Genomic DNA, 27982 nt, shown 5'->3' with positions numbered 1-27982 from the left:
GCAGTCCGCGCGAGGGGCCGCTGCGGCTGCCCGATACTGGCGGCTTGGCCTTGATGAGTCAGCGCCACCGCCGCCACCGCGTGGCCTTTCTGAAGCCCCGGGCTGCGCAGCGCCTCCTTGCTTGGGTTTGCCCTGCGGTCAGGCGGGGTGGGCCCCGGCGCGGTCGGCCGCGTGCCTCGCTGCGGCTCTGGTCACCGAGAGCGGTGGCGGGGTGGCAAGGCGGGTCTGGTTCCGAGGCTGCCGGTGGCTCTGCCGTCGCCGCTGTTGCGAGTGGCGGGTCTGCTCCTATAGCTGTCCAGATTGTTAAACGGTGGGCTTCCTCCGTCCTGCCTTCACCCAACCCAGTGAATGACTAATATATTTAGGTCCGTTAGAGTCAGAGCTCCCTATAGTGGAGCCTGAATATCTTAACCGGAGGGCAAACGTCCTCTCTAACCCGAGTACTCCAGGCTCTAGCTAACAAGTACATTTAGTGTCTGGTTAGCAGAGACTTGGGGAACCTGATTTGTTCTCAGCTCTAAAGCACAAATTCAGAGAGTGGAAGAATACTGAGACACGGGTTGGAGGGTGGAGCACCGGGAATGCTTTGCTCCTTAGGAAAATGCACTTGCTTAAAAATACTACAGTAGCGTATGGCGACTATGTTTTTCTCCCAACACAAGTGTGCGTTTTTAGCTATTTAAGCCTCACAAATTGCACCATTAGACTGCCCCCCGGCTTTGCTATCAGCTATGCAAGACCCTGAGTGAGAGACTGACAAGGAACATTGCCAAGTAGAATCCAACTTGCTGACTCCTAATCAGAACTGAGACTGGAAGGATCCAGTCATCATTTAGTCCCAATAAACTTTTAAGGAAGGAAACAAAGCTATGTAAAGACATCGATGCTAGTGCGTCAGCAACAATATTCAAATTTTAGTTCTAACCAGACCTTGGCAAATGTGGTGTCTATGGAAGTATATATATATTTCCAATCCGAAATATACTTATATATTAACTATTTCGTGGGATGCTGCGATAATAACCGAAGCAGCATTCTTTACTTCAATATTGGGAATAAATTAGTCAGTTTGGGACTCAAAATTGGAACTGGGGGTCTTCAGAATAACAACTGCAGTTTCTGACAGTGTGTGTTAGCATTGAAGAAAAGAACTTGCTTGGGGGGGACAGGGAGGGAGAGGTTTAATACATTGGTGCGTTAATGGACTTACTTCCAAGAGAATTTAAGGATTTTGAATCTTTTCTGTGCGCGGTGAAATGCAAGCCTGCTTAGGTGTGGCTACTAGGTCGTTTCTCTTGCATTGCTTTTGTTTTTGCTCTTAAATTTGTCTTTACATTGCAAATTTTTTTTGCGCCAATGTATTGGCTCGATGTTCCTATACCGATCTTGCAGATTAGAAGCTGGTCCTACAGCACAAGGACGGGCATTCTTTTGCCTTGGTTCAGAGCCGCCTGGGTGAGGAAGGGCGTCGCATCTTATTCGCGTTTCGGTCCGGGTTGTTTGTTTCCGCACTGCCGACTGAGCAGAATTGGCTCTCTGCAGCCACCGTCCCTCATAAGGTCCAGTCCAATCAGGGCTCAGCGAGAAGGGGCGGGACTGAGTGGCGCGCGCTGTACTTCGTGCTGTTCCTGCCTGGGTTGCTCTCATCATGGAGGAAATTTATGCTAAGTTTGTGTCACAGAAAATCAGCAAAACCCGTTGGCGACCATTACCTCCAGGGAGCTTGCAGACAGCGGAGACTTTTGCCACGGGCTCTTGGGACAATGAGGTACCCCTGCGCCCGGCCGGGAGTCCCTGCCTTCTCCTTCCTTCCAGGAATCGCGCCCCCGGCCGCCAGCGCGCGAACTCCTGTTTTCTAGCTCCTCCCGCGGTTCTCTGTCTCCCGAATGCACGTCTCACGCTCGGTCGCTTTATATCTGAGAGCCATCAGTGGCCTCGTTTCTTGTGTTTTTAAAGATTATTATGCCGTTTGCCAGGGATGCTTTTAAAGCAGGGTTGATTGAAGGCAGTGCACATTTCAATTTCGGGAAGTTTGACGTATATTTCATCTCAAAATGAAACTTTATGCTTTTCAGGAAAATTATGTTTCACTGTGGTCTATTGGAGATTTTGGAAACTTGGATTCTGATGGAGGATTTGAAGGAGACCATCAATTATTGTGCAGTATCAAACATCATGGTGATGTAATGGATTTACAAGTACGTCTGTTGTAATATCCAAAAGCTAACTTTTGAAAAATTGAGAGTAATACATTGGAGATGTAAAGGACCTTAAAGTTTGTCTAGTCTTACCCCGGGTTTACAAGAACTTGAATTCTCTGTAGGTTATGATTTGCCAGCGTCATATAGCTGGTTATGGCAGAATCAGCACTGGGGAAGGGGATATGAAGTTAATCGTAGCTTGTTTGTTTAATTGACCATCTACTATGTGCCAAGCTGTGTTTACATAAGTTAATTTCATTCTCATGGAATGCTGGTGAATCAAGTATTGTTCTCTCTTATAAGAAAACTGAGACTAAGATCTTTTGAACATGGAATATGTGACAAATACTGTACAAGGCACTTTACATGTTTTTGCTTTTTGATTTCTCGTTTTACAAGTTTACCAAGGATTGGACAACTTAACTTGGCCAAGGTTTCAAAGCTGGTAATAAGTGGTGGGAATGGAATTAAGTTTTCAAATTCTGATCTGTAAGACTTCAGAGTCTCTGCATTGTTTTCTGTGGAAAGCTGCCTGACCCTGGGAATTATACTCTCCTAAACCTTTATGGTAGTTGTAGTTGTACAAAAGTAAATCAATTGTAGATGAACAGGTTTAGGGAGGAAAAAATTGTTTATTCTTCATGAAAATACTTTCATTTGTATAGCAGTTTTGACTTCCATATTTTATTTGCTTAGTGTTTGTAGACTCTTTGCATTTTAAAATTGTTACACTGCTAATTGAGTTAGACAAATGGGCTTCCTCCCTGCTGATATTTATGAATTTATAACATGCAGGAATTTTCTGTTTAGTTTTTTGACCAGGAAAGAATTGTAGCTGCTTCATCAACAGGATGTGTGACAATTTTCCTCGACCATCCAAACAACCGGGTAAAGAACATTTGTTTAAAAACTCAGTTTGCATTTTAATTATTTTTAGGAAGGCTTAAAGAAGGCTATACTTAATAATGACAAATAATAAAGTTTTATAGTCTCAAAAACTATAAAAAGGAGGGGGAAATGTCATTGTATTACCCATCTTTTAGTAGATTAATTCTTAGAACCACTTCTGTGTGAACTTTCATTGAAATTGGGTAACTCTTCAGTTTTCTTAGGTTCAATGTAACAGTATGGTATTCTGGCAAGTAATTTATCTGTAACTCTCTTTTAAGATCCTCCTCTGGTTTTTTTGAAGAAAGAAAGAACACTTTTCTAGCTCAGGCATCATGAGAGGGAGCAGGAACAGCTGCTTCGCTTCTATGGTCAGAACCTAGGTTTTAATTAGAAGGAAAGACACACTATATGAAGGCTTGACACTTTTTCAATGCCTTTCTTGTATGTCAAAGGCTAAGAGTGCTGACCTTCAGAGCACAGTGGTAAGGGCAATGCTTTAAAATAGCCCCACTTGAAGTAACAGTTTTAAGTTGCTGGAAGAGAATGCTTATTTAGATTTGGATATTAATAAAGGTCATCTTACTAATAGGCATACCTAATAAGTATAAGACCCAGATCTAGTTAAATGTTATTCTTAATAGAGTCATTTGGAAAGCCCTGCAGAGATTTATCTCTTCAATGTAGGTCAGTTCCCTTAAGAATTTAAAGTTGCCTTTGAACACATAATTACCTGATACTTAAAAACCGTTTCTTTAGTTTGAGATAAGTTTGGGATATTATTAAACACGGTTACTTTTGAATCTAATCTGGTGAATACAGAGCTTTAATGGGAGTATTTCCTAGACCTTAATACTTGGAAATACAAAGGGAAAAGAGTACTATTTTTCTGGAAAGGTATGAGACACAGTTTTAAAATAATAGTTTAGTTGGGGAAAGTGCTAATTTTTTGGAGCTTTGTTTTAATTAATCATAGCCTCATTTTGGACACCTAGACTCTGTCAGTCACCCAGCAGTGGACAGCAGCTCACTACCACACCGGTCCAGGCAGTCCTTCGTGTAGCAATGCACCATGCACAGGTGTTGTGTGCAACAACCCAGAAATTGTCACAGTTGGAGAAGATGGTCGGATAAATCTCTTCAGAGCTGATCACAAGGAAGCTGTAAGAACTATAGGTAAGAAAAATCATCTTTCTTTGGCCTGTCTCATAGTAATTGAGCACCTCCCATGTGCCAGGGGTTTAATGTTTGAGGGATTTAGAAATATACAATGCAGGATCCCTTTATCAAGAGAGTATGTTGATAAGGTCTGTATGAAGGACTGACTAGAAGAAAGAGAAATTTGTGGGGAGGAGAATTGGAAGGAATTATCGGATAAAGAATTGAGGGGCAGGGCAATTCATTTAATCTAGATTCTGCTGCTGCTGTTGCTAAGTCGCTTCAGTCATGTCCGACTCTGCGACCCCATAGACGGCAGCCCACCAGGCTCCGTCGTCCCTGGGATCCTCCAGGCAAGAACACTGACGTGGGTTGCCATTTCCTTCTCCAATGCATGAAAGTGAAAAGTGAAAGTGAAGTCGCTCAGTTGTGTCGGACTCTTAGCGACGCCATGGACTGCAGCCTACCAGGCTCCTCTGTCCATAGGATTTTCCAGGCAAGAGTACTGGAGTGGGGTGCCATTGCCTTCTCCAATCTAGATTCTAGACCATAGATAATACTAAGAAGTGGCACACCAGATAAAGGGAATAGCATAGAGGCAGGTAAGGCTGTTCAGAGAATGATAGAAAGTGTAGTTTCACCTGACTTTAGATATTTGTATAGGAGAATTGAGAGATGAAACAAGAAAGGTAAATTGCAGTCAGGTTGTGAAGAATCTAATACAATTTTTTAGGTAGGCAGCTAAGGAGCCATTGGAAGTTTTTGAGCAAAGGGGTAATGTACCCACATCATGTTTTAGAAGGATTATTTAGTGCAGTGGTAGTGGTTTAGCTGCTAAGTCATGTCTGACTCATGTAGTAGTTGTCAACCATATTTTGTACAGACTTGCCTGAGATTTTTAACAGCCCATCACCCTAGACCTCCTGAATTAGAACTTCTATGGATTGAGCCCATGAATCAGTTTTTTGTATTGTTGTTATTTTTAGTTCTGAGGAACACCATTTGTTTAGCTTTGAAAGACTGCTGGCCTGGTGACAGTTTGGAGGAGGGTCACAAAACAAAAGTCTTTAAGTATATACTAAATAAAGATATATAAGCTTAGACACACTAGGAAAAACAGATGACCATTAAGGCAAACAGGAAGAACTTCATGGCAGAAGAGAGAGCTGATAAGGATAAAGATGAATCGATTTGAGATGAGTCAGCAGAATCATCCAGGGTCAGAATGAGCTCTGTAGGAAGCTGTGGTGTTTGGCCCAACAAATGGAGGTTCTGGGTGAAGCAGTTCAGTTCAGTTGCTCTTTGTGACCCCATGGACTGCAGCATACCAAGCTTCCCTGTCCATCACCAACTCCGGGAGCTTGCTCAAGCTCATGTCCATCGAGTCAGTGATGCCATCCAACCATCTCATCCTCTGTCATCCCCTTCTTCTCCTGCTGCCTTCAGTCTTTCCCAGCATCAGGGTCTTTTCCAATGAGTCAGTTCTTCACATCGGGTGGCCAAAGTATTGGAGCTTCAGCTTCAGCATCAGTCCTTCCAATGAATATTCAGGACTGATTTGCTTTAGGATGGACTGGTTTGATCTCCTTGCCGTCCAAGGGACTCGAAAGAGTCTTCTCCAACACCACAGTTCAAAAACATCAATTCTTCAGCACTCAGCTTTCTTTATAGTCCAAATCTCACATCCATACATGACTAGTAGAAAAACCGTAGCTTTGACTAGACGGACCTTTGTCGGCAAATAATGTCTCTGCTTTTTAATATACTGTCTAGGTTGTCTGGGGTGAAGCAGTGGTGGGAGATAAAACTGGATTATAAAGGAACTTGGACAGCTGTCTCAGAAATGGAGGGTAGTACTCTTAGGTGGAAATAGGGAAATATGTTGAAAACTTAGTCCTCTATTTTGAAAACAGTTCAGATGTCCTGTGAGTAATATAATTTTTCTATCAAAAGAGAGTACATTTTAACATATGTTCCTATATTTTTCCATAGAAATAAAGTTGTGACTTATTTAAAATTTCACTTGTAATTTTTCAGTTAACAGAGGGAACACTGTTTACGGTATTTATGGAAAAGTGGTGGCCTGTTAACATACACTGCGGTTTTCTTAATTTACAGACAATGCAGATAGCAGTACACTCCATGCTGTAACCTTCCTTCGAACTCCTGAGATTCTTACAGTAAATTCAATTGGACAGTTAAAAATATGGGATTTTAGACAACAAGGAAATGAGCCCACTCAGATATTATCACTGTAAGTTTTGATTTGTAATTTCAGTAGTATAAAGCAAATTTGTTTGATTATTTGTAGCAACTGACTTTATAAACCATATTGTATTTTAATTGCATATTAAGAGTAATTTCTGATTAACTTTGATAAAGAAAATACAGTTGACCCTTGAACAATACAAGGGTTAGAGTCACTGACCCTCTATACACTGGAAAATCCATGTATACTTTATAGTTGGCGCTCCATATAGCAGGAGACCTCTGTACCGAAGGTTCCACCTTCCCAGATCCAGCCAACCTTGGGTCATGTAGCAATGTGTATTTACTATTGAAAAATACTTATATGTAAGTGGACCCATGTTGTTTGAGGTCAACTGTATAATTTGATGGGTTTGATAATACCTTGCTGCATTTAATACATATTTGTAGTATTGATTCAGAAGTTTATATTTTCTCTTTGAAGTGTATATTATTTAATGGGGAACTTATTTTTGCTCATCAGTTGGTCCTATTAATAGTGAAATAATGCACTCTAGATGTGATTGGGAGAAAAATATGGTCCAAGATACTTTTTCTAAGCAGAAATCCCCTTTCTATGTGTGCAGCCTTCTCTTCACTAGATAATAGTATGTGTCAAACTGAAAAATACATATGTAAACTAAGCATTAAATAAGACAGAGTAGAAGTAAGGAGTATGCTGTTTAGTTGATATATAATGTTTTTTAAAAGCTAAGAAATGGAAATGTTTTGCATATCTTACCATCAAATTTTATTGTTCCATGTGTGTCCAAATTGAAGAGAGAATGAATAACTTTAGCTTTTAATTCCCCCTCAGAATTCTAGTATTTAGAGGTATATTTAATGAGAGGTCTTGCCTGGAAAATCCCATGGACGGAGGAGCCTGTGGCTACAGTCCGTGGGGTCGCAAAGAGTCGGACACAGCTGAGCGACTTCACTTTCACTTTCATATTTAATGTAATCAGGTTTTTGACATGATTTAAGTTTAGCCAGTAGCACCAGCCACAAAAGTATCATTTAGTTACTTACTTGTTTCATGGGTTATTTTACCACTGTTTGAAGTCATTGTATTTCCCATTGAAGGACTGGTGACCGAGTGCCACTCCACTGTGTTGATCGACATCCCAACCAGCAGCACGTTGTAGCTACTGGCGGCCAGGATGGAATGTTGAGTATTTGGGATGTTAGACAAGGTACAATGCCTGTGTCTCTACTGAAGGCTCATGAAGCTGAAAGTAAGTGTTGTGAAGATACATTAAGTTTTTAGTGGGTGAGCTATACAATGTAGTGTTAGCAGATTTCCATAAATGATACATATGGATCATTCTACAGCAGAACTTGTGACTGAATTATATAGATTTATAATAATTAACTCCTTTTTTATTTGACATTTACATTCTTTAACGCTTATTATACATAAAACTGTAGTGATTATTCATATGTATTTATCTTTATGTGCTTATGTTTTAGGATAATTTTTAGAAATAGAATTGATGAGTCAAACAGTTGGCATAGTTTTAAAGCTGTGATTCATGTTGACAAATTGTTCTACGTAAAAATAACCAGTTTATATTGTCATACCCAGTATGTCAGAATGCACTTTTCCCATGCAAAATGCAGGTTGTTATTTTTAATATTTGCCAGTCTGTGTGTTCTTCAATTTATTATTATACCTTTTTTTTTCTTTTAGCAATAACAAAAGATATAGGCTCTTGCCTTTTTTTGTTTGTCTTTTGATTTTAGTGGAGATGTTTTGGCTGAACAGAAATGTTTCATTTTATCACCATAGGTCAGGGTGGATTATAGTTTTAAATTCTGTCTTAGGAAAAGTTGGTATTAATGGTGAATAAAAGTGTAGAAGAGCAAACATTATACCAGTATTGTAACTTTGAAGCTAAAGTTTCACATTATTAATACTTGGGGAAGATAAATAGTTTTTAAGATTATATATAAGAAGCAAATAGAAACTGTTTCCCTCTTCTAGGTATGGCTACGTGGGGCGGGGGGACGGGGAGAGGGGGGAATGAATAGGGTATGCCTCAGATTCTGTTGTTGCTAACCTGGTGGTAGTTAGAATTATAAACTTTCAAATCTCTTCTCACCAGCCCATTTTTAAATGCCAGCCTGTATTGTTAAGCAGAACACACTAGTGGCTTGTAGTGTATTTCGATTCATCTTGACTCTTGGTTAGAGGTTTGTTTTCTAATTGGAAAGTATATAAATACATAAGTATCTAGATTTGGGCAGTCTGCAATGGCTCTATTAGGCTCTTCTGTTTTACTTTGTTCTAGTGAAACAGCATGAATGTACTTTACACAGGGACTCACCCAGAACACATTCTTTTCTGGAGGAAGGTCATCTTTTTGTTCTGCAGCATGTTTAATTGTGGTAACTGTCAGAATGAAAATGCCAGCTTGCAAACATGTGCCTTACACTTTTTATACTACACTCTGGGCGCTTTCTGTGCTGCCTCTCTAAGCCTGCCTAACCCAGAATCACAGAACCCTTGCTCACAGGCTACTTTTTTTTTTACCTTCATGCTGCAGATACCTTCCTAAGGAGTCCTGGCCAGTCCTTGGTTCCCAGGTGTCTGTTGGCACACAAAGTTCCCTTAAAGTTTAGAGCTTGAGGAGCCCCCAGTCCCAAGTTGGCTTCTTAAAAGTCCTTCATCTGAAACTGGATCCAGATTCTTGAAGCCTTTCCAGGTTTTGGCTTGCTGAGAGCTAGTTGCTATTTCTGTGATACAAAGCAGAGTCTTGGCATGAGCCAAAATTGGACTCTGCCTCTTAGAACTTCATTTGTATACTGCTTTTATGGTCTTCCCTCTCTCCCTTTCCAATAATAAAATCTTCAAATATTAATGACATAGGAATTGAAAATAAAAGAACTTAACAATTTTCAAAAAATCTTTTCGAAATTATCCCATTGTCATATTGGGTTAGCCAAAACTTTGTTCAAGTTTTGCCATAAATTGATATGGAAAAACCCAAACACACTTTTTAGCCAACTCAATACTTTTCCATATAAAAAAGCAGTAGGTCAGATGACTAGCATTTATTTTCATTCGTTTGCTGGCTGGATACACGAGTAGATTTACTTGACGTCTTTATCCTATCTACATGTTTCAGCCATTTGGAGCATTATATTATGCCTTCTGTTTGACACTGAAGCCTTTGATTTTTATCACCAGCTTGGAGTTTGAAGCTGTGTGATGGAGGTTAATGGACAATATGCCTACAGGCAGGGTTTTGATGTTGGTTTAACTAACCTTGGTTCTTATCTCATAGTGTGGGAAGTTCACTTTCACCCATCCAACCCAGATCATCTGTTCACTTGTTCTGAAGATGGATCTCTCTGGCACTGGGATGCCTCCACCGATGGACCTGAGAAGTCATCACTCTTTCACCAAGGTAAAATGTTTTAATGAAGATTCTTGTGGGCAACTTGAGATTATATTTTAATATACCAAATGAGAAATTCTCATATGTTTAACCGGAGAAGGCAATGGCACCCCACTCCAGTACTCTTGCCTGGAAAATCCCATGGACGGAGGAGCCTGGTAGGCTACAGTCCATGGGGTCGCTAAGAGTCAGACACGACTGAGTGACTTCACTTTCACTTTTCCCTTTCATGCACTGGAGAAGGAACTGGCAACCCACTCCAGTATTCTTGCCTGGAGAATCCCAGGGACAGCGGAGCCTGGTGGGCTGCCGTCTATGGGGTCGCACAGAGTCGGACACGACTGAAGCGACTTAGCAGCAGCAGCAGCAGCATATGTTTAACATTAAGGAGTGACAGAAGGTTTCCATTCTCTGGCCTCAGTGTAAATTTTAGTATCACAGAGCATGAAATCTATCAGCTACTGACCACTATACTGCTGACAACTAGAAATGCTATTAGCTTAGCTAGCTAACATTGTAAGTACATTGTTGTGGGCCTTCATGCCACAGAATAGGCACTGATCACTCTTCTATATTACATTGTCAAAGGTGTATGACAAGACAAAAGTTGATCTTTTATGTATTAAGGTACTGGTTTCTCAGAATAAAAGGCTCTGTCTCCTGACTAAAGACAGAGGTTAAGTAAAGGTTGGGCTTCCCAGGTGTCGCTAGTTGTAAAGAATCTGCCTGTCAGTGCAGGAGACCTAGAGGCATGGGTTCAATCCCTGGGTTGGGAAGATCCCCTGGAGGAGGGCATGGCAGCCCACTCCAGTATTCCTGCCTAGAGAATCCCATGGACAGAGGAGCCTGGTGGGCTACTGTCCATAGGGTTGCAAAGAGTTGGACACGACTGGAGCGACTTAACCCAAGTAAAGGTCAGCCAGAAACTATACACTTAAAATCAAGAAGTACTTTTATTTTCATTTTTGGTATTTTCTAAGCTTCCTGTTTTTGAGCTTGCCTGTAACTGCAAACTTTGTTCATTCACTCAGCAAATGTTTATCAAATGCCATGTGCTAAGTACTCGTCTAGGTGCTAGAGCCCATGACAGTGAGCAGAAAAGCCTCGAGGCACATAGAGCAATATTCCAGTAGACAGTAAGTCAGTAGATGATGTTTCAGTAAAAGTCCAATCAGAAAAGCCAAAACTACCCTGGATTTAGAAGGAATTGTTTTCATGTGTGTTGGGCCAGAAGAACGAAGAGCAAATAGCAAAAAAGGAGGAATGCCCAGAAATGAACAGTTGTTAATAACCTCTGCTGTCCTGTTAGAAGTGCTGTGAGAGTTCGTTCTGGATCAGCAGAAAAGGTGCCACCTCAGCTGGGGCTGGAATCACTGTGTTGTTGTCAGAAACCTGGAGCTTTTTCCCACTCCCACAGCCTCTCTGCCTTTGTCACCCACAAGTTACCTCCCATGTGCAGGGTTCGCCTGGAAGGCAGATGGCAAGGGAGCCTGGAAAAAGAAATTCATTCCTAGAGTACATAGTAGAGCACAGCAAAGTAGCAAAGGAGTCAGAGCAAAATGGAAAAGAACTGGATCAAATACTCTGATGACCATGCAGAAGAGTGAAGAGTAGGATGATAAAAAAAAATTAATAGGGGAGGACCCGCTTGGCGGAGGAGAGAACATGTGAGCAGAGACCTGAAGAGATGAAAGTACCAGTCACAGGCAAGCATTCCAGGTAGAGGAAACACCAAATTCCAAAGGCCTGAGACTGAGAACAGAAAAGAGCCAGTGTGGCTGCAGTTCAGCAGGCAGGAGGGGGAGTAGATGGTGAGAAGGAGCTGAGGAGCAGGACTCTGCAGACTGGGAGCAGGACTTGAGATTTCATTCTGACGTGACCGAAAGCCACTGGAGAATTTTGAGCAGGGAAGTGGTGTGATCTGTCTTACGTTTCCAAACAATCACTTTGGCGACTGTGGGGAGAGGGATGGAAAAGTGGAAGCAGGGGGACCAGGAGAGAGACTTAGCACAGTGGTTCTAATGTTCATTTTTACAGTATTCAAGAGTAATATAATTGGAGCAGTAAAAGGTAAACAGAAACTAAGAAGGAAGAGTCCAAAACTCCAGAAAAATTCTGGAAAAGTATGGAATCTGCAGAGCATGGAGCATGCCTGTGCTGGTAACTTCATGTATGGAGAAACTAAGTTTTATTAGTTTCTAATAAAGACTCAGGAGTAGCTAAGTACTTGGTTTTTTATTTTATAGTTTGAAGAATGCTGGTTAGACTGGAAATAGTCATTTACTGTATCCTGTGTCTGGTATTGCAAGGAACAGTATTAGACACTGTGAAAAAGTAAAATAATGTATACAACCTGCTCTTAAGGAATACTTAATTTAGTTTTAATTTAGGAGAAGGGGCCACAGAAAGTTAAATCATGATATAAGAAGTGTTGCAAAAAAAAAAAAAAGTGTTGCAAATAGTAAATTATTAGGGATGCCTACAAGTGCTGAGGGTTCCAGGAAGGAAAAGAGAAGCATGAACTAGAGTCATCCTGACAAGACTTCTCAGAAAAGGAAGTTGAGCTGGGCTTTAAGAATCAGCAAGATTTAAACCCATTAATTTTTAAACTTCAAGGTATGAGAGACTTTGCCTTGTATTCCCAGCACTTAGCACAGAGCCTGGCATATAGGAGGTGTCAGCCATTTATTGAGAGTAAATGAAATCTGTCTTTCTTTGATCTGGCAAAAAGTAGAAAGAAAATTTCAAATAAAGGCTAAAACTGAAATAATTAATTCTATGTTAAATGCAGAGCACTGTCAGAGATAAAAGTTTATAATTTGGTAGTGTTCTAAAATTCTACTTTTAAGAACATTTACCTAAAATAAAGGCAAGAATAAAAGGAGATCTACAGCAAGTTGGTTATATTTTTAGAAATATATAAATAAATATATTTTTAGAAATACTTAGAAATACATCCAGAAATTTTCTCATGATCACTTCATTTTTTGATTATCTAACCATTCAGGTTTCTACATATTATCTACATCTATTCTACTTGTCCTCTAGCCATTTTGCTACATTTCTGAGACTTTCCATTAAAGTATAAACAGGAAGATGGGGTCAAAATCAATCTTGTGCTTTGCTGAAGAGTTCAAGTTTGAAAGCCATGTTATCCCATGAAAATTTGAGTGTTTAATATCACTGACTTAGAAGCTTTTGGTCAAAAATGGTGATGTGTTATAATGGAATCATCAGCCTGTTATTCTTGAGAGTTAAAACAAGTTTATATCATTACGTTTTTTAAATATTAGAATTTCAAATATTTACTAGTATAAAATTGGTCTTGAACAATGTTTTCCCCTTTTCTTTTTTTTCTCAGGAGGAAGAAATAGTACTTTTTTGTCTCACAGCATTAGTAACCAAGCTAATGTTCACCAATCTCTTATAAGCTCCTGGCTCAGCACTGACCCTGCCAAAGATCGTATTGAAATCACAAGCTTGCTTCCTAATAGGACTTTGTCTGTGAACAGTCTGGATGTTTTAGGTCCTTGTCTTGTTTGTGGAACGGATGCAGAAGCAATTTATGTTACTAGACAGCTTTTTTCATGAAGATACTAAAAGATTTCAGGTAAAACATACACTTAACAGCCTTTCAAATGCCAACTTCTGTGCAAATTTTTGTTATTGGAAAATGTGAAATTTGCAAGGGGAACATCCGTAAACTATTGTTAATGTTGATGCCCAGTTTGTTAGTTGAATATTGCTCTAACAGTTGCTGGAGTCTGATTGATGACCCAAGGCAAAAGAATTGAAACGTGGCGGAACATCAGAGGGATCCTTGTTCTGATAAATGCACTGCCTTTGGCACCATTCTAGACAGCTCATGGAACCAACGCTCCATTTTTGATGTTGTAGGGCTTAATAATGTCAAACCACCAACAGGTTCCTTTCCTTTTTTATCAGCAGTATGTGGGATATGCTATGTCCCTCCCTGGTGACATTTTTCAATACTAGTATTTATTCTCTTTACTGCAAGTATTTCTCAGTCCTTCAACATTTTATTTCCTTCATACCAGTAAACTTTCTTCAGTAAGAATTGAGTAGAGGCAAAATTACAGTTTTTGTTAGTGTTCAAATTTTTTTTAAGGTGAAAATGTTTTGATGGGTTCCTTTATTAGAATGGGTTTGAATAGAACTCTGTGACCTCCTTAGACCCAGCTTTGTTTCTCTTGAAATGAAAAAAGACAAAATACATTTTACCTAAGGATTTTTACTTTTACTTAGTTTTTTACACCATAGTTGAAAATTGCTGAATTGGACATTGTGCAATAAAATAGGATTTGACATTGGTAAGTGAGCCAGCTTCCAAACTAAAATTTGAGAGGTAACATGTATGAGACTAGTATGATGATGTAGTAGGAGTAAAGAGTTTTGCCATCCTTATCTCTAATGTTAATGATGACCTAACATACAGTATTTTTGAGACAGTTTTATAATACTGTCTTTCCAAAGTTTGTTAAGAGTAAATGCATCATTAAATTGTAAAGACCTTAATGAAAGATCAATCCGTATTACACAGGAAGTGTATGTTTACTTACTTTACAATTCCAACAACAGATAACTATGAGTTTTTGTCTTTCTGCCCAATAAATATTTTCAATTTTTGTATGTTGACTTATCCTCAGGATTTTGGGGGTTTGGAGTTTTTTTGTTTACACTTTAAAATAGAATATATATGTGCATCTGTTGTTCTGTGTATATATATATATATATATATATATATATATATATATTTGGCTCAAAAAATATTTGACTGAAGATATTTAGTAACTTTTTGAATTCCAAAGAATCAAAGAAGGAAAAAAATGTTGCTGATAGGAATTTTTAGTCAGTTTCTAGTTTTATTGCTGGGGCTAATTTTTAAAACTTTGTTATTACAAAAGCCATTCATTACAGAAAAAGCAGTCAAAAGAAAAAGTACCGATAATCTCAAACAGACACAGTTCTTTTCATACCACTTTCTATCCATTAATGTAAATAATTTTTCATAAAAAATGAAATATACATATTTGTGAATGCACATTCTCTCTCAGTAAATACATGGATTCAGTAATAAAAATATAGCTAAGAATTGTCCTTTTGACTTTATATTTCCCTTTATACGAATACCTTGCTGCAGCCTAAGCTGCAGTGTTCTTCTCTTCACTTAGTAGAGGCATCCTCCCATTCCACTTGGCAGGTTAGCATCCTTGCTTTGAATGGACCCAGAGTTGATCCTCATTCCCAGGTGACCCTGGCTCCCAAGTGGCACATTTTCCATGTACAGTGAATGACAAATGCTTTGTGCCTCTGCTTTAATCATATTACCTGCTGCTGAAAAGTTGAAGGTTTCATGAATGCTGTTAGCACCCTTCTCAATTTCCAGCAGTAATGTAAATAATTTCTCTTGATTGTTATAGTAAATAATCGGTAGAGGGAGGGAACCAGACATATAGGCTTAGCATACTAGCTTGGACTGGAAACAAATTTGAAGTTTGAAGCTTTGATTTGATTTAAGGCTATTTATAACCATAAGTAAAAGAAAGTACATTTGAATACTGCTACATTTTCTATCAGTTGATGAGTTCTGCCAGATGTAATAAGAAACATAAGCTTTATGTAGTATAAATAAAACCCTAATTTATAAATTTGTTCATTCTCTCTGCTTTCATTCATGAAAACTATCAAATAGTTTCTTTTGAGGGCTCTAGAATCTTCAAGGTGAACGATATCTTTGAGGGCATCTCCAACCTAAATGTAATCATCACATCCCCAGATTCCCAACAAAAAATTTTCATCCAGCCTCTACTTGAAAAAACACGATGATAAAGTCTCCCATTTCCCATTGTAGCCTCCTCGTTTGGACAGCTGTAAGTGGTACAGCATATGGCGAGGTTTTAATGTGTGAGTGGGGTCCTAAACAATCCTATAAAAAAGGTAGAATCATTATTGTAGGTTAATGAAATGATCATGTGAACCAACTACATAGTAGGTTCACTATGAGACAAAACCAACCACCAATTTATGGAATTTCCATTGTGTGGGGTGCTTTACTGTAAGGTTCCACTAAATAAATGAATTTTCACATACTGAACTGAAATTTGCCTCCATTTGTCTTCTTTACTTGGGAGCCACAGAAAGCAAATTTAATTCCTTTCATCATATATTCAGTTATTCAAAACTACATATTGTAGCTGCTTTGGGGTAACTTTTAAAATCTCTCCAATGGTTTCTTGTGGGCTGGGTTCCCTGCCCCACCTTTTTTGCCCTTTTTGGCTAAATCTTGCCTACCTTTCTGAACTCCTTTTAGGTGTCATTTTCTCCAGAAACCCTTCGCCGGCCTCTTAACAATCTGGGCTAAATTGTACTCTGCAACAAAAACCCATTGTGCAGAGCTTGTACTGTGCTTGCTGCCATCTGCTGAGCAGCCTGTCTCCCTCTACTAGACCATAAGCCCAAGAACAGGGCCCATCTCTGAGTTGTTTAACACAGTGTCTGATAATAGTAAGCCCTGAATCAGTCTGAACTAAATTAACTCACAATTATGTTTTCCCTTTTTAAAAAAATGCCTCATTTGCCAAACACCACCATTAAAGTGTGACTTCCAAAATGAATACTTTCCCAGTGGTCTCTGCCTTGCTAAGAGTATGACAGAAATCTATCTTGGTTCTGGGTACAATATCCCCTTGTAGTGGCTGTCTCAGCCTTTTCTAACTATTTTGATACTTGTTCGAGTAGACTGCTAATTTAACTTACACCTTTAATTTTTCACACCTGATACTCCCTAAACCATACTTCCCTATTCTAAAGTTAACACCAATGATTTTGATTCTTGCAATGGGTACATCCTTCCTGGTTAAGAAGACAAATGCTATTTCACTTTAGGAAAGAGCTAATGATCACCTTTTAGTCCTTTCTGTAGAAGCTGATCATTTTAGAATTGCCCAGCATGCTTGCTGCACCTTCATCCCCTTGGGTTAAATGGACTCTAATGCTTAGGCACACTCCTAGAGTCTTCCCAAGTATCAGTGAGACACGAGTCATTAGTATTTGGCTACAGTTGTTGAAGTATTTGTAAACCAGCCTGATTTTTGACATTCGGCCCCATTCATTTATCTTGTTCACAAGGCTATTGTGAGAAAAACACCTGTGCTATAACCATCATCCTATCCAAATTTTGGCATAATAGAAAAATTCCTTGTCCCTTGAGAATAACACTTCTATATCACGGTATTGTGGAAACATCATCCATTTAATAATACATTCTAGAATCTTGTCTAAGAAGCATACTAAGTTCACTAGTGTATAGTTTATATCAAGCCTTCATTTAACCTTATGGTATCAAGATAGCTAGCTCAGACTAGTTAGATGATCTGAAGCAGCAGATGAGCTCATGGTTTACAGATAATGAAATCTGGGTAGAGCCAAACTATGCTATGCAACTGTTAAACCATTTCATTGGTATCATTCTGAACCACAATTAATGTTAAGTGGCAATAAAGAATAAAATAACCAACAGACTACAGTCTCAGTGGTAAAGAATCCACCCGCCAATGCAGGAGACACAGGAGACTCAGGTTCGATCCCTGGGTTGGGAAGATCCCCTGGAGGAGGAAATGGCAACCCACTCCAGTATTCTTGCCTGGAAAAATCCCATGGACAGAGGAGCCTGGTGGGCTACAGTCCATAGAGTCTAAAAGAGTCAGCCAACTGAGTAACTGAGCATGCACACACACTCGACTGCAGTCATCTTAGCATCAAAACATTTTTGACATTTCACTATATTAGAAGAGAAAGCCACAAAGGAGGTGGGGGTGAGGAGAAAATTAGGGAGAAGAGACTAAAATCTAGCTTATCAGGTAAAAAATTTTAATTATAAACAAACTGGCATGACTGGACTTTGGGGGAAGAACGGCTGACAGCCCAGCATAGCCATCAGATATGCATCAATTTTCAAAACAATTTTTGTACAGGCCATGGAAATAAGCTAAACTGTAATTGATACCAGACTGTAAAATACTAGCTGCAACAAATCAAAACACAGACCTTACTTCTGCATAGTATGGAATCAAAATTTCTTAGCTAGAAATCCTACAAGCAAGGATACCTCAGTAGCAATGAGCACAACTTGAACCCAGATTTGGTTTCTAACAACATTCTCCCAATAAAAGGAACCAAGACTCCTTGGAGGGCAAGAAATAAACCAGGTAGTTTAGACCATTTTGCAGTGCCAGAAAGTGAGAAAGTTTGTTGTTGTTGTTTTTTTAAGCCCACAATGATGGGAATATGTCACGAGGACACAGAAGCTAATTGGAAGAGCTCTTAACAGCCAAAGCTGGAAAAATTTGATCAATTTTAAAAACTCCCAAACTATTAAAGAAATATCCATGAGTCCACATTGATAATGTTTGAAAAAAATTAGACAAATCTGCTCAGAATTCCAAATAATTTATGTAGGTTCTCTGCTCTCAAGAAGGTGGAACACAATTCTCCACTCCTAAGTGGAGAATATGGCTACTTACAGTTTAGCTGCTGCTGCTAAGTCACTCCAGTCGTGTCCTACTCTGTGCGACCCCATAGACGGCGGCCCACCAGGCTCTGCCGTCCCTGGGACTCTCCAGGCAAGAATACTGGAGTGGGTTCTTATTTCCTTCTCCAGTGCATGAAAGGGAAAAGTGAAAGTGAAGTCGCTCAGTCGTGTCCGACTCCTAGTGACCCCATGGACTGTAGCCTACCAGGCTCCTCCGTCCATGGGATTTTCCAGGCAAGAGTACTGGAGTGGGGTGCCATTGCCTTCTCTGCACAGTTTAGAACCTTCCCCTAAGATATTATGAACTGGGAAGGCCTGTGTTTTCAGGACCACAGTGCTCTGCAGACTTCTTCCACGTGTGCTGCCTCTGTTCCTACAATCACCCAAGCATGACATCTGGCCCCTTACATCTGTTGATAGAAACAAAATGAGACAACTTACTCTACATAAAATAGATAAGCAGCAAGGATTTGTTGTATAGCACATGGAATTACATTCAATATCTTATAATAACCTATAATGGAAAATAATCTGAAAAATATACACATGTAGAACTGAATCACTGCTGTACACCTGAAACTAGCACAATATTGTAAATCAACTACACTTACCAACAACAAAAGCAAAATAACCTTCTTCCATGAAGCACTGAAGAACTGAATAGGCTGAAGCTGGAACGAAGATTTTCCATCACAGAGACACAAAGACCTTCAAACAATGGGATGTATTGTCATTCTTAGACATCCAGGACTCCTAGTAGGTATTTCCCTTGTCTTTCGCTTCCACCCCCTCCCAGTCTCTGCCACTTTTCATCTTGTTGGTTGGTTCTTCTCTTCCTGAGCAGTCTCGTTTCCCTGCTCTTTTCTCCCTCTGCTTCACGGGAGTAAACCTCTTAATATACAGAGAAATTTCCTGAGCTCCTTGAATTATCCTGGAGTTTTCCCCAAAACAGTAGTTTTTGGAGATATCCACCTTTAGGTTTAGAGAGATGAAGAGCTTAATTTCTGAGGGTTGGTGACTAGGTTCAGGGGGCAGTCTGCTCTTTCAGATACATAATCCTTCTAGAAAGGGCAAGCAGGTCCGTGAACATATTAGATTCACAGAAATCATAGAATGTTGAGGCTGAAAGATACCCTGCAGGTTACTTAGTTCTCCAGTTGAAGACAGTTAAGACCTAGGGCCACTTTGGGTCATATCTTCTACAGACTCTGTGATTGTGGAATATAGATTTTCAACCAACCTCTCCTGGAATGTCTCTTGAGAAACCTGTATGCAGGTCAGGAAGCAACAGTTAGAACTGGACATAGAACAACAGACTGGTTCCCAATAGGAAAAGGAGTAGGTCAAGTCTGTATATTGTCACCCTGCTTATTTAACTTATATGCAGGGTACATCATGAGAAACGCTGGGCTGGAAGAAACACAAGCTGGAATCAAGATTGCCAGGAGAAATATCAATAACCTCAGATATGCGGATGACACCACCCTCATGGCAGAAAGTGAAGAAGAACTAAAGAGCCTCTTGATGAAAGTGAAAGAGGAGAGTGAAAAAGTTGGCTTAAAGCTCAACGTTCAGAAAACTAAGATCATGGCATCTGGTCCCATCACTTCATGGGAAATAGATGGGGAAACAGTGGAAACAGTGTCAGACTTTATTTTTTTGGACTCCAAAATCACTGCTGATGGTGATTGCAGCCATGAAATTAAAAGACGCTTACTCCTTGGAAGGAAGGTTATGACCAACCTAGCCTAGATAGCATATTTAAAAGCAGAGACATTACTTTGCCAACAAAGGTCAGTCCAGTCAAGGCTATGGTTTTTCCAGGGGTCATGTATGGATGTGAGAGTTGGACAGTGAAGAAAGCTGAGCGCCGAAGAATTGATGCTTTTGAACTGTGGTGTTGGAGAAGACTCTTGAGAGTCCCTTGGACTGCAAGGAGATCCAACTAGTCCATCCTAAAGGAGATCAGTCCTGGGTGTTCATTGGAAGGACTGATGTTGAGGCTGAAACTCCAATACTTTGGCCACCTCATGCGAAGAGCTGACTCATTGGAAAAGACCCTAATGCTGGGAAGGATTGGGGGCAGGAGGAGAAGGGGACGACAGAGGATGAGATGGTTGGATGGCATCACCGACTCGATGGACATGGGTTTGGGTGGACTCCAGGAGTTCGTGATGGACAGGGAGGCCTGGCGTGCAGTGGTTCACGGGGTCGCAAAGAGTCGGACACGACTGAGCGACTGAACTGAACTGAACTCCTGGAATATAATGTTTTAACAGAGGGTTTCACATTTGAACTTCTCCATACAGTAGCCAACAACGAATTCAACATCAGGAAAAAAGAAGTCTTAAAAACAAATACAGTTAGTCTCCTCTAGTTAAAAAAGGATGAGGTATTTGAAAATATTAACTGTATATATTTTCTAGAGGCAGAATTGGCAAAGAGGCTCTGTACAATGAGTGGAAAGGACCTTTAAACATCATAAACTCAATGATCCTATCCGAAACTTTTAATTCAATCTAACAAGAAATAAAGCCTCTTCTCGCAGTCATCATTATCCCAATTACGGCAATAATGACTTCCTCTCGTACAGATTCGGTTGGCCGATTAAAATCTCTAAATTCTCTAGTTTGTCCTGGTTCGAGAATATATTAATCCGTCTGATTCACCAAATTCTTAAACTCACGGATTTACTCGGGGAAAGTGCTAAGCAAAAATCTAGTTATTTCAAAGTCTCTAGAAATCCCGAATCCTGAACGTCCACAGCTAGGTTTCAGAGGGCAACTCACTGCTGTTTCCTTCTGAGAAATAAATTCCTTCAGATACGCATCTTTTATTCTCTATTCGGTCACAGAAAGAGCTCAAATTAAAAAAAAAGAGAGAGACACTGAAATACTTGAGTGGGCTTGGGAGGAGGGAGCCTGACGCCACCAGACTGGGCGAGTCACCTGGGCAGCGCGAGGCGGGGGCGACGCAGCTGGCGGACACGCAGACTAGCGGGCGACGGCACAGGGAGGGAGGCCGCAAGCGGCGCGCTCGCTCCCCGCCGCCAGGCGGGCAGAAGCCCCCAGTCCTCGGCCCCCGCGCAAGCGACGCCGGGAAATGCCCACATCCGGGAAACCTGCAAGGGAGTGCAGCGGCAGCGACACCGAGTGAAAGGCAAAATGGCGGCGGCGGCGGTGGCCTGGTGCTAAGGGGAGAGCCAGGTCCCCGCGACCTCCGCGACGGGCCGCGCTGGCCCGCGGCAGCCCCCCGGCGCCTCTGCCCGCCCTGCCCCCTCGGGGATACTTGGGGTCCCCAGGACGGGCTCCGGCCGCCTCGGCGCCCGCCCTAGGGCCCGTGGCCGCTGTCCAGGAGCCCCGCTGTCCCCCTGCAGGTAGGTCCGAGGCTGGCTTAGCGGGTGGGGCGCTCTCTCTCCTCCAGAGCCGGAGTTGGCGGGGCAGTGGCCGTGGGGGCCCACGCCCATCCCCGCTGGCGGGGGTCCAGGGGCTGCTGTGGACCGGCGGGCCTTGGCGGCCCGGTGCGGGCCCAATTTGGCTGGTTGCACGGACCTCAGAGGAGCCCTGCCCTGGGGAAGCGAGGCTTGGCCGCGCCCGGGGCTGCAGGAAGAGCCCCGGGCTTTGCGGCCTTGGTGGTTCAGGTTAGGCTGGGAGGGACCTGTGCCGCTGGAGGCCTTGCGCGGACTGTCTTCCCTCGCTCCTCCACCCTTATCCCCAGCGCGCTCGGGTCAGCGGTATTTAGGAAGGAGGGAAAATCGAAAGGTGGTTCTGAAGGAAATATGCGGCAAAAGAGCCACGGTTCTTTCATCCCAGAGGAACCAGATGCTATATACCTTGAACAAATTCTGCGAATTTCTGTTTACAGTCCTCTGTAAATAAGGTACTGGAGGGGTAGGAGAGCTGGAGGGATCATTACGGAATAGGAGTGTGTATATAAACACAGAAAAGGAAGGAAAGGAAATGAAGGAGACACTGTTAATTATAACTTCAAAAAGAATTTGTATCACAAAGAATGACTCTCAGGTGACTTGATTTCACCTCATTCTCTCCAATTAAAAGTTTTCTTCAGTTGAAAGTACTTTGTAAGGAAGCAAAATTTAATGCCTGTTGACCGGTATGTTCGTATTACTCAAAATATATCCTCGGGTAGAAGTTATTCATAAATCTGGTGAGAAATAAGTATAATCTCACACGCAAATAATATTGTTTCACTCCAGTTTGGGAAATGGCTTTGAATCAGAAGGTTGTCAGGCCTTTATGGATTATATATGGGAGATTAAGAATTTTTTTATCAAATTAACTCTAGGTGGAAGAAGAGATAGGACACTTATCATTGGAATGAATGTTCTCTGCTAAGGTGTCTACATTTGTGATTTAATAAGTTGACAGACAGGTAAAATGAGCTTGTTGATTCACTAAGGCAGTGGAGGAATTTGACTGATTTAACAGTAAAAGAAGTAGCATTGTGTTCCCCTGATCAGCTGCTACTGCAAGAAACTAGATCATGGTACATGCCAGGGAAGGCAGTTTTTCAGTGCTTGAATATTTATTGAATATGACTTGACACTCTTCAAAAGCAAATAATAAATGCTTCTGCTACATATTTTTGATATGATATATAGATTTCCTTCTGTAGGTTCTTCGGGGTTTTTTTTTTTCTTTCATTTTTGTTTGTTTATATTTCTGGTTGTGCACGCAGGCTTTCTCTAGTTGTGGAGAGTGAGGGGCTACTCTCTAGTTGCGGTGTGCAGGCTTCTCATTGTGGTGTCTTCACTTGTGGAGATTCTAGAGCATGGGCTTCAGTAGTTGTGGCGCTCAGGCTTAGTTGCTCTGCAGCATTTGGAATCTTCGTGGACCAGGGATCGAACCTGTGTGCCCTGCTTTGGCAGGTGGATTCTTATCCACTGTACCACCAGGGAAGTCTCTTTGTTTTTGTTTTTAATGCTTCTCCTTGTTACTCTGCATAATTGTAGGATTGCAACAGTTTCCACTCTGATGATTTAGTTTTCCTTCTAGATATTATATTTAGATTAGCGGGGGATTTTTGTTGACTGCAAAAGTAATTTAGTCGTTGGTCAACAGTTTTATCAGTTATAAATGGCAGTCCTTTTTCACCATGAAGATAAAATATAGTGATTGTTTTCACTTCTGATAAGTTAATTCTTAAAAAGTGAGCTGGAGAAAACATCATCAATATGCAGAGTTTCTTGAATATTGCTGTATGAGCAGCTAAGGCTGTGCTGCTAAGATGGTACATATTACTGTTGCTGTTCTTGTAACTGATTTAGTCAAAGTATGGAGATAGGCCATCTTTTTATAAACCTAATTCCACCTAAGGTAACACTTTGAAATCTGCTGTAATGGGATCTATTCTTCTTCTAAGTTGGACAAGATATCAGTGATATTTTTTGAGACTTACATTTGTACTTTTTTTTTTAATAAATATGATAATTTATTGTAAAAGGAAGAAAGCTAGGACACATCATTGTTAATGCAGTCCTTTTATCCCTGGAAAATGGAACTCATATTAAGCTTTGAATCTCAGGGGGAAAGATGTAGGGGAAGGGTATGGAAGGAGCTCATTTTGTTCTTTGTGTACATCAGAAAACTCTCTAAGCAAGCTGGACTTCCAAGTGTTGAATAATGGGATAGTAGGAACAGTTATGATCCACAACTTATTTAAAAAAAAAAAACCCTCTAATTTTGTATTGGGGTATAGCCAGTTACCAATGTTGTGATAGTTTCAGGTGAATAGTGACGGGACTCAGCCATTCATATACACGTATCCATTCTCCCCCAAACTCCCCTCCCATCCAGGCTGCCACCTAACATTAAGCAGAGTTCCGTGGGCTACACAGTAGGTCCTTGCACGTTTGATCAAGGTCTGAACTTTCTAAGAAATGGAGGTTTTGTCTGTCCAGTCTAACCAATTGAAGAATTCCTTCAGAGAATGTGAATCATAATCCCTTATGAAGACTCAAGATGTAGGTATGATAAGAAGAGCCCTGGACTGGTTCGGGTTGTGGTGAGTCCATTTCTAGCATGACCTCCAGCTGGCTATATGATCTTAGGCAGGCTACTTTACCTCTCTGGATCGATCTTCTCATCTGAAGAATGTGTATATATATGTGTATATATATATATATGTATATATATATATATTTCCCCAAGACATCTTATGCTCTTGTGATTTAGGAGGAAAAATAAGTTTTATTTGACTGTGCAAAGTGTGTTCGGATAGGATAACAACTAACATTTCAATAAAAACTTCATGAAGGAAGCATTTGAATGGTACCCTGGCTGGGTATCATTTCTACAAGAAGAAATATGTCAGAGGTTTTCCCAAGAAGAGTGAACAGGAAGAGTAAGAACATGAAAGTAGAAAAGCACAAGGTACAGTAGCTGAGAGCAAGTAATTTGGTTTGATTAGAGTGTCTGTTACATCTGGGAGAATCTGGGTGGGTAAGATGGTGAAGAGAGTAAGAAGATAATAACATTTATTGAGTCAGGCACTTATTCTAAACATTTGACATGTATTAAACTTATTTGATTCTTAAAATAACCCTATTTAAATAGATCTGTTGCCCACATTTGAAGATCACAAAGCTAGTTACTAGTAGAACTGGGATTTGTACCCTGCTCTATACCCAGATCTCTGGCTTTAATTACCAAGCTAAAGGAATCATTGAGGGCTCTGGAGTAGTGAGGTAACATGGTCAGAACTATATATTAGGAAGACTCATCTGGCACCAGTGTGATATGGGTTAAAGAGGTAAGCTGTTTAGTGTTGAAGAGTTGTTTTAAAATTTTTCTCTACTTATTGAGTTTTCACATATCGGTTTCACAGTTGTTAATGCCAGTGTCAACTATACATTGTTGGAGGGCTTGTGAGTTAGTACAGCTTTCTTGAAGGCAACCTAAATAATAAGTATCAGAGTTTTAAATACTCATTCTCTTTGACCCAGCAATTCATTCCACTTCTAGGAATTTATCTTAAAGGGAAATGCTCAATAATTGGCACACAAAGTTGTTTTTTTTTTTAATGGATTGTTTAGATGGTTACAATTCTGTAAATTTACTTAAAATGATTGAATTATGCACTTCATTATTTATTTATTTATTTTTGGCTATACCACCACATGGCATGTGGAATCTTACTTCTTTGACCAGGGATCTAACCCGTGCCCTCTTGCAGTGGAGGTCCCAACACAAGAATTTTTATTGCCACAATTTTTATTAACTTTTTTATGTACAAAGAACATGTGTATACATGTAAGCTATGAAGCATAATATAATGAATACCCATGAACTCACCACCCATCCTCAGAACTGGAATATTACCAATACAGTTGAAGTTATCAGTGTTTAAAACATTATAATAGCAAAAAATTGGAAATAACCTAAAGGACCATCAGTAGGGGACAGATAAGTTATGATACATCTACATGATGTAATTCAATATAGTTATTTTAAAAGATGAGGTTGAATTGTCTATTTCCTCCATTCCTTGATACCGTTAATAAGTCTAAAACAAGCAGGCTGTTTAGTTACAGTTTTTCAAGGCAAAGAAAATAAACGTGGTTTTTAACTAACCTTCAGTGGCATACCTTTATCCCTTCATTGTATGCCTTTCAATTTTTTTGAGCCTCAGCCTTATTCACATTCAGAATCTAGAATTCTTCTCATTTACTTTGGGCTTCATATAACATCATGATGGTGTGTTGCTTTTTATAACCCCAGCTAATAATCATCAAAACCTCTTTATTGTCTTTAAGATTGAATGATTGAGTATATAATTTGAGGCATATTGAAGAATACTGAAGTTTTGGCTTCCTTTCATTTTTGCTTGAACTCTTAGTTTGTTTTTTTTTTTCTGAGTTGAGTGAGTTATTACTAGAAATTAAACAACTTCTGAAGGTAACTCAAAAGGTTTTGACAGATATTTCATGTCTGAGTGCTTGTCCTTCATAAAAGACTCTTTCCTTTGAAAATTCTGTGATTTCACTGAAATTTGACAGCTGTTTATGCCTTTAATTGCATTGCATATTGGATGACAGTTTCTGAATACATAATGCTACATCATGGTGAAATCTTTTTGAAGACATTTTGAGCATTAATCAAAGGTCTAGATTCAACCACATGTGGTGCTGCCATCGAAAATAATGCAATTGAAGTGACAAGGAAATTTGACCTTTTACTGTGGTCAAGTTACGTGTGTTCTCTGCTGTTCTAGATCTTCTCTGCTTTGGAGCTGGCAAATTCCTTTTAATATTGATTTTAAGATATGCTCAATTTTAAAAATGTTAAAATGCGGAAAAGCATGTATCTACTATACTTTCTGTCCTTTCATAGTACTGTGTTACTCTCTTGCTAACAAATTGGGCCCTAAGCAGCAGTAGTTAGATTCACACACAGGTCCTGTGTTCTGTATGTCCAGTAATCTCTCCATCAGGTCCAGATATAGCTCCTCTTGGTCCAGAGATCTATGAAGTTATCCTCACTCTCACTGTCTGTCATCCTCTCTGTTATCCCTCACTCTCCGTGTACACAATGGTAGAACAGGGACAGGAGGCCCATAATAAGCACTACTGTTAGAAAAGAAGAATGAATGAGGGACTTCCCTGTTGATCCAGTGGTTAAGAATCCGCCTTGCAGTGCAAGGGACACCATTTCGATCCCTGGTCCTGGAAGATCCCACGTGCCAGGGAGGCAACTGAGCCCAAGCTCTAGAGCCCACATATTGGAACTACTGAAGCTGTGTGCCTGGAGCCCTTGCTCCACAACAAGAGAAGCCACTGCAGTGAAAAGCCCTTGCACCGCAGCTAGAGAGTAGCCCCTGCTTGCCACAGCTAGAGAAAGCTCGAGTACAGCAATGAAGACCCACCATAGCCATAAATAAATAAGTAAATCTTTTTAAAAAAGAAAAGAAGAATGGGAAATAGCAGTTTCTGATAAAATAATTTTAAAACCTCCACAGGCAGATCTTGTGAAAGCAACCAGCCCTGGAGGAAGAGGAGATACCTGGGAGGAACTGCCTCATCCTTTGTTCTCTGTTACTGTTGGCCATTGTTCTCCAAGAACCAAGGAGTTCTGTTTCCTTTTCCATCCTTTGTCACCTATGAAGTGTGAGCTTTGGGGAAATATTCCTCTTTGGAAGGGTCAAATCTTTTTTGACTAAGTTACTGCTCAAAGAATTTAAGAGCCCAAGGGGTTTTGTTTTGTTGCCCAAGCGCTGGAAGTTTTTTTAGTTTGAGCTTGGTTAACAAAACAGTTTCCTCAAAGTTAGAAAGCCTCTGATGTGTTTAGTTCCAGTCAGTTCCATGTGTCAGTAGCCATACAAAAGTTCACATGTGTTAGGAACCTCATCCAAAGATTTAAGAACTCTCATTTCTCTTCTCAATTGGTTGTTTGAGGGAAGACCATACCCTTAATGTTGGTTTTTTGTTTGTTTGTTTTAAGCCACTGAGGTACTTTAGTCAGCTAAGAGGTTTCAGCGAGCATCTGTGCTCAAAATCTTTCAATTCTATCCCTTCGTGT

General features: G+C 40.4%; 2 protein-coding genes and 1 pseudogene across 12 annotated transcripts in view; 2 read left to right on the top strand and 1 right to left on the bottom strand.

Moving 5' to 3' along the window:
• Window positions 1–27570, top strand: NUP43 (nucleoporin 43). 7 transcript variants are annotated; one of them, XM_081529952.1, is made up of 10 exons: window positions 1–310; window positions 1393–1455; window positions 1682–1768; window positions 2076–2198; window positions 3012–3089; window positions 4085–4265; window positions 6366–6501; window positions 7578–7729; window positions 9782–9904; window positions 13257–14564. In XM_081529952.1, exons 4-10 carry the CDS (start codon window positions 2187–2189, stop codon window positions 13484–13486), a joined length of 912 nt encoding a protein of 303 aa, XP_081386078.1. In that variant the 5' UTR covers window positions 1–310; window positions 1393–1455; window positions 1682–1768; window positions 2076–2186; the 3' UTR covers window positions 13487–14564. The 7 variants fall into 7 exon arrangements, with proteins under 7 accessions (XP_081386078.1, XP_081386077.1, XP_081386076.1 ...); XM_081529951.1 differs by having other exon boundaries at window positions 1393–1559; XM_081529950.1 differs by lacking the exon at window positions 1393–1455.
• Window positions 13260–27982, top strand: part of LATS1 (large tumor suppressor kinase 1) — a 49434-nt gene continuing 34711 nt past the window's right edge. For 3 of the 4 annotated variants that reach the window (XR_014065367.1, XR_014065366.1, XM_081529934.1), the window contains exon 1: window positions 21591–21822. The gene's annotated coding sequence lies outside the window, so the exon portion shown is untranslated. Of the gene's footprint in view, window positions 13506–21590; window positions 21823–27982 lie in introns of those variants that run through there. The other variant, XM_081529935.1, reaches the window with a different exon arrangement.
• Window positions 14759–25159, bottom strand: LOC145521931 (uncharacterized; annotated as a pseudogene). Its single transcript, XR_014065760.1, has 5 exons — window positions 25115–25159; window positions 21395–22167; window positions 19058–19154; window positions 18439–18856; window positions 14759–15842 (listed from the first exon to the last, which is right to left on the bottom strand). The product of XR_014065760.1 is annotated as an uncharacterized LOC145521931 (transcript).

The sequence above is a fragment of the Giraffa tippelskirchi genome, chromosome 9 (genome assembly GCF_054371585.1).
Source record: "Giraffa tippelskirchi isolate mGirTip1 chromosome 9, T2T-mGirTip1v1.2.pri, whole genome shotgun sequence".
NCBI classification, from domain to species: Eukaryota; Metazoa; Chordata; class Mammalia; order Artiodactyla; family Giraffidae; genus Giraffa; species Giraffa tippelskirchi.
This window is presented reverse-complemented; position numbering and strand designations above follow the sequence as displayed.

Bases quoted from the DNA above. Each gene is read 5' to 3' on its own strand.
- NUP43 (XM_081529947.1), top strand. From the start codon at position 1,649: ATGGAGGAAATTTATGCTAAGTTTGTGTCACAGAAAATCAGCAAAACC. The intron at 3,090-4,084 runs GTAAAGAACATT...TTGGACACCTAG, and splicing joins TCGACCATCCAAACAACCGG to ACTCTGTCAGTCACCCAGCA. The intron at 7,730-9,781 runs GTAAGTGTTGTG...CTTATCTCATAG, and splicing joins GAAGGCTCATGAAGCTGAAA to TGTGGGAAGTTCACTTTCAC.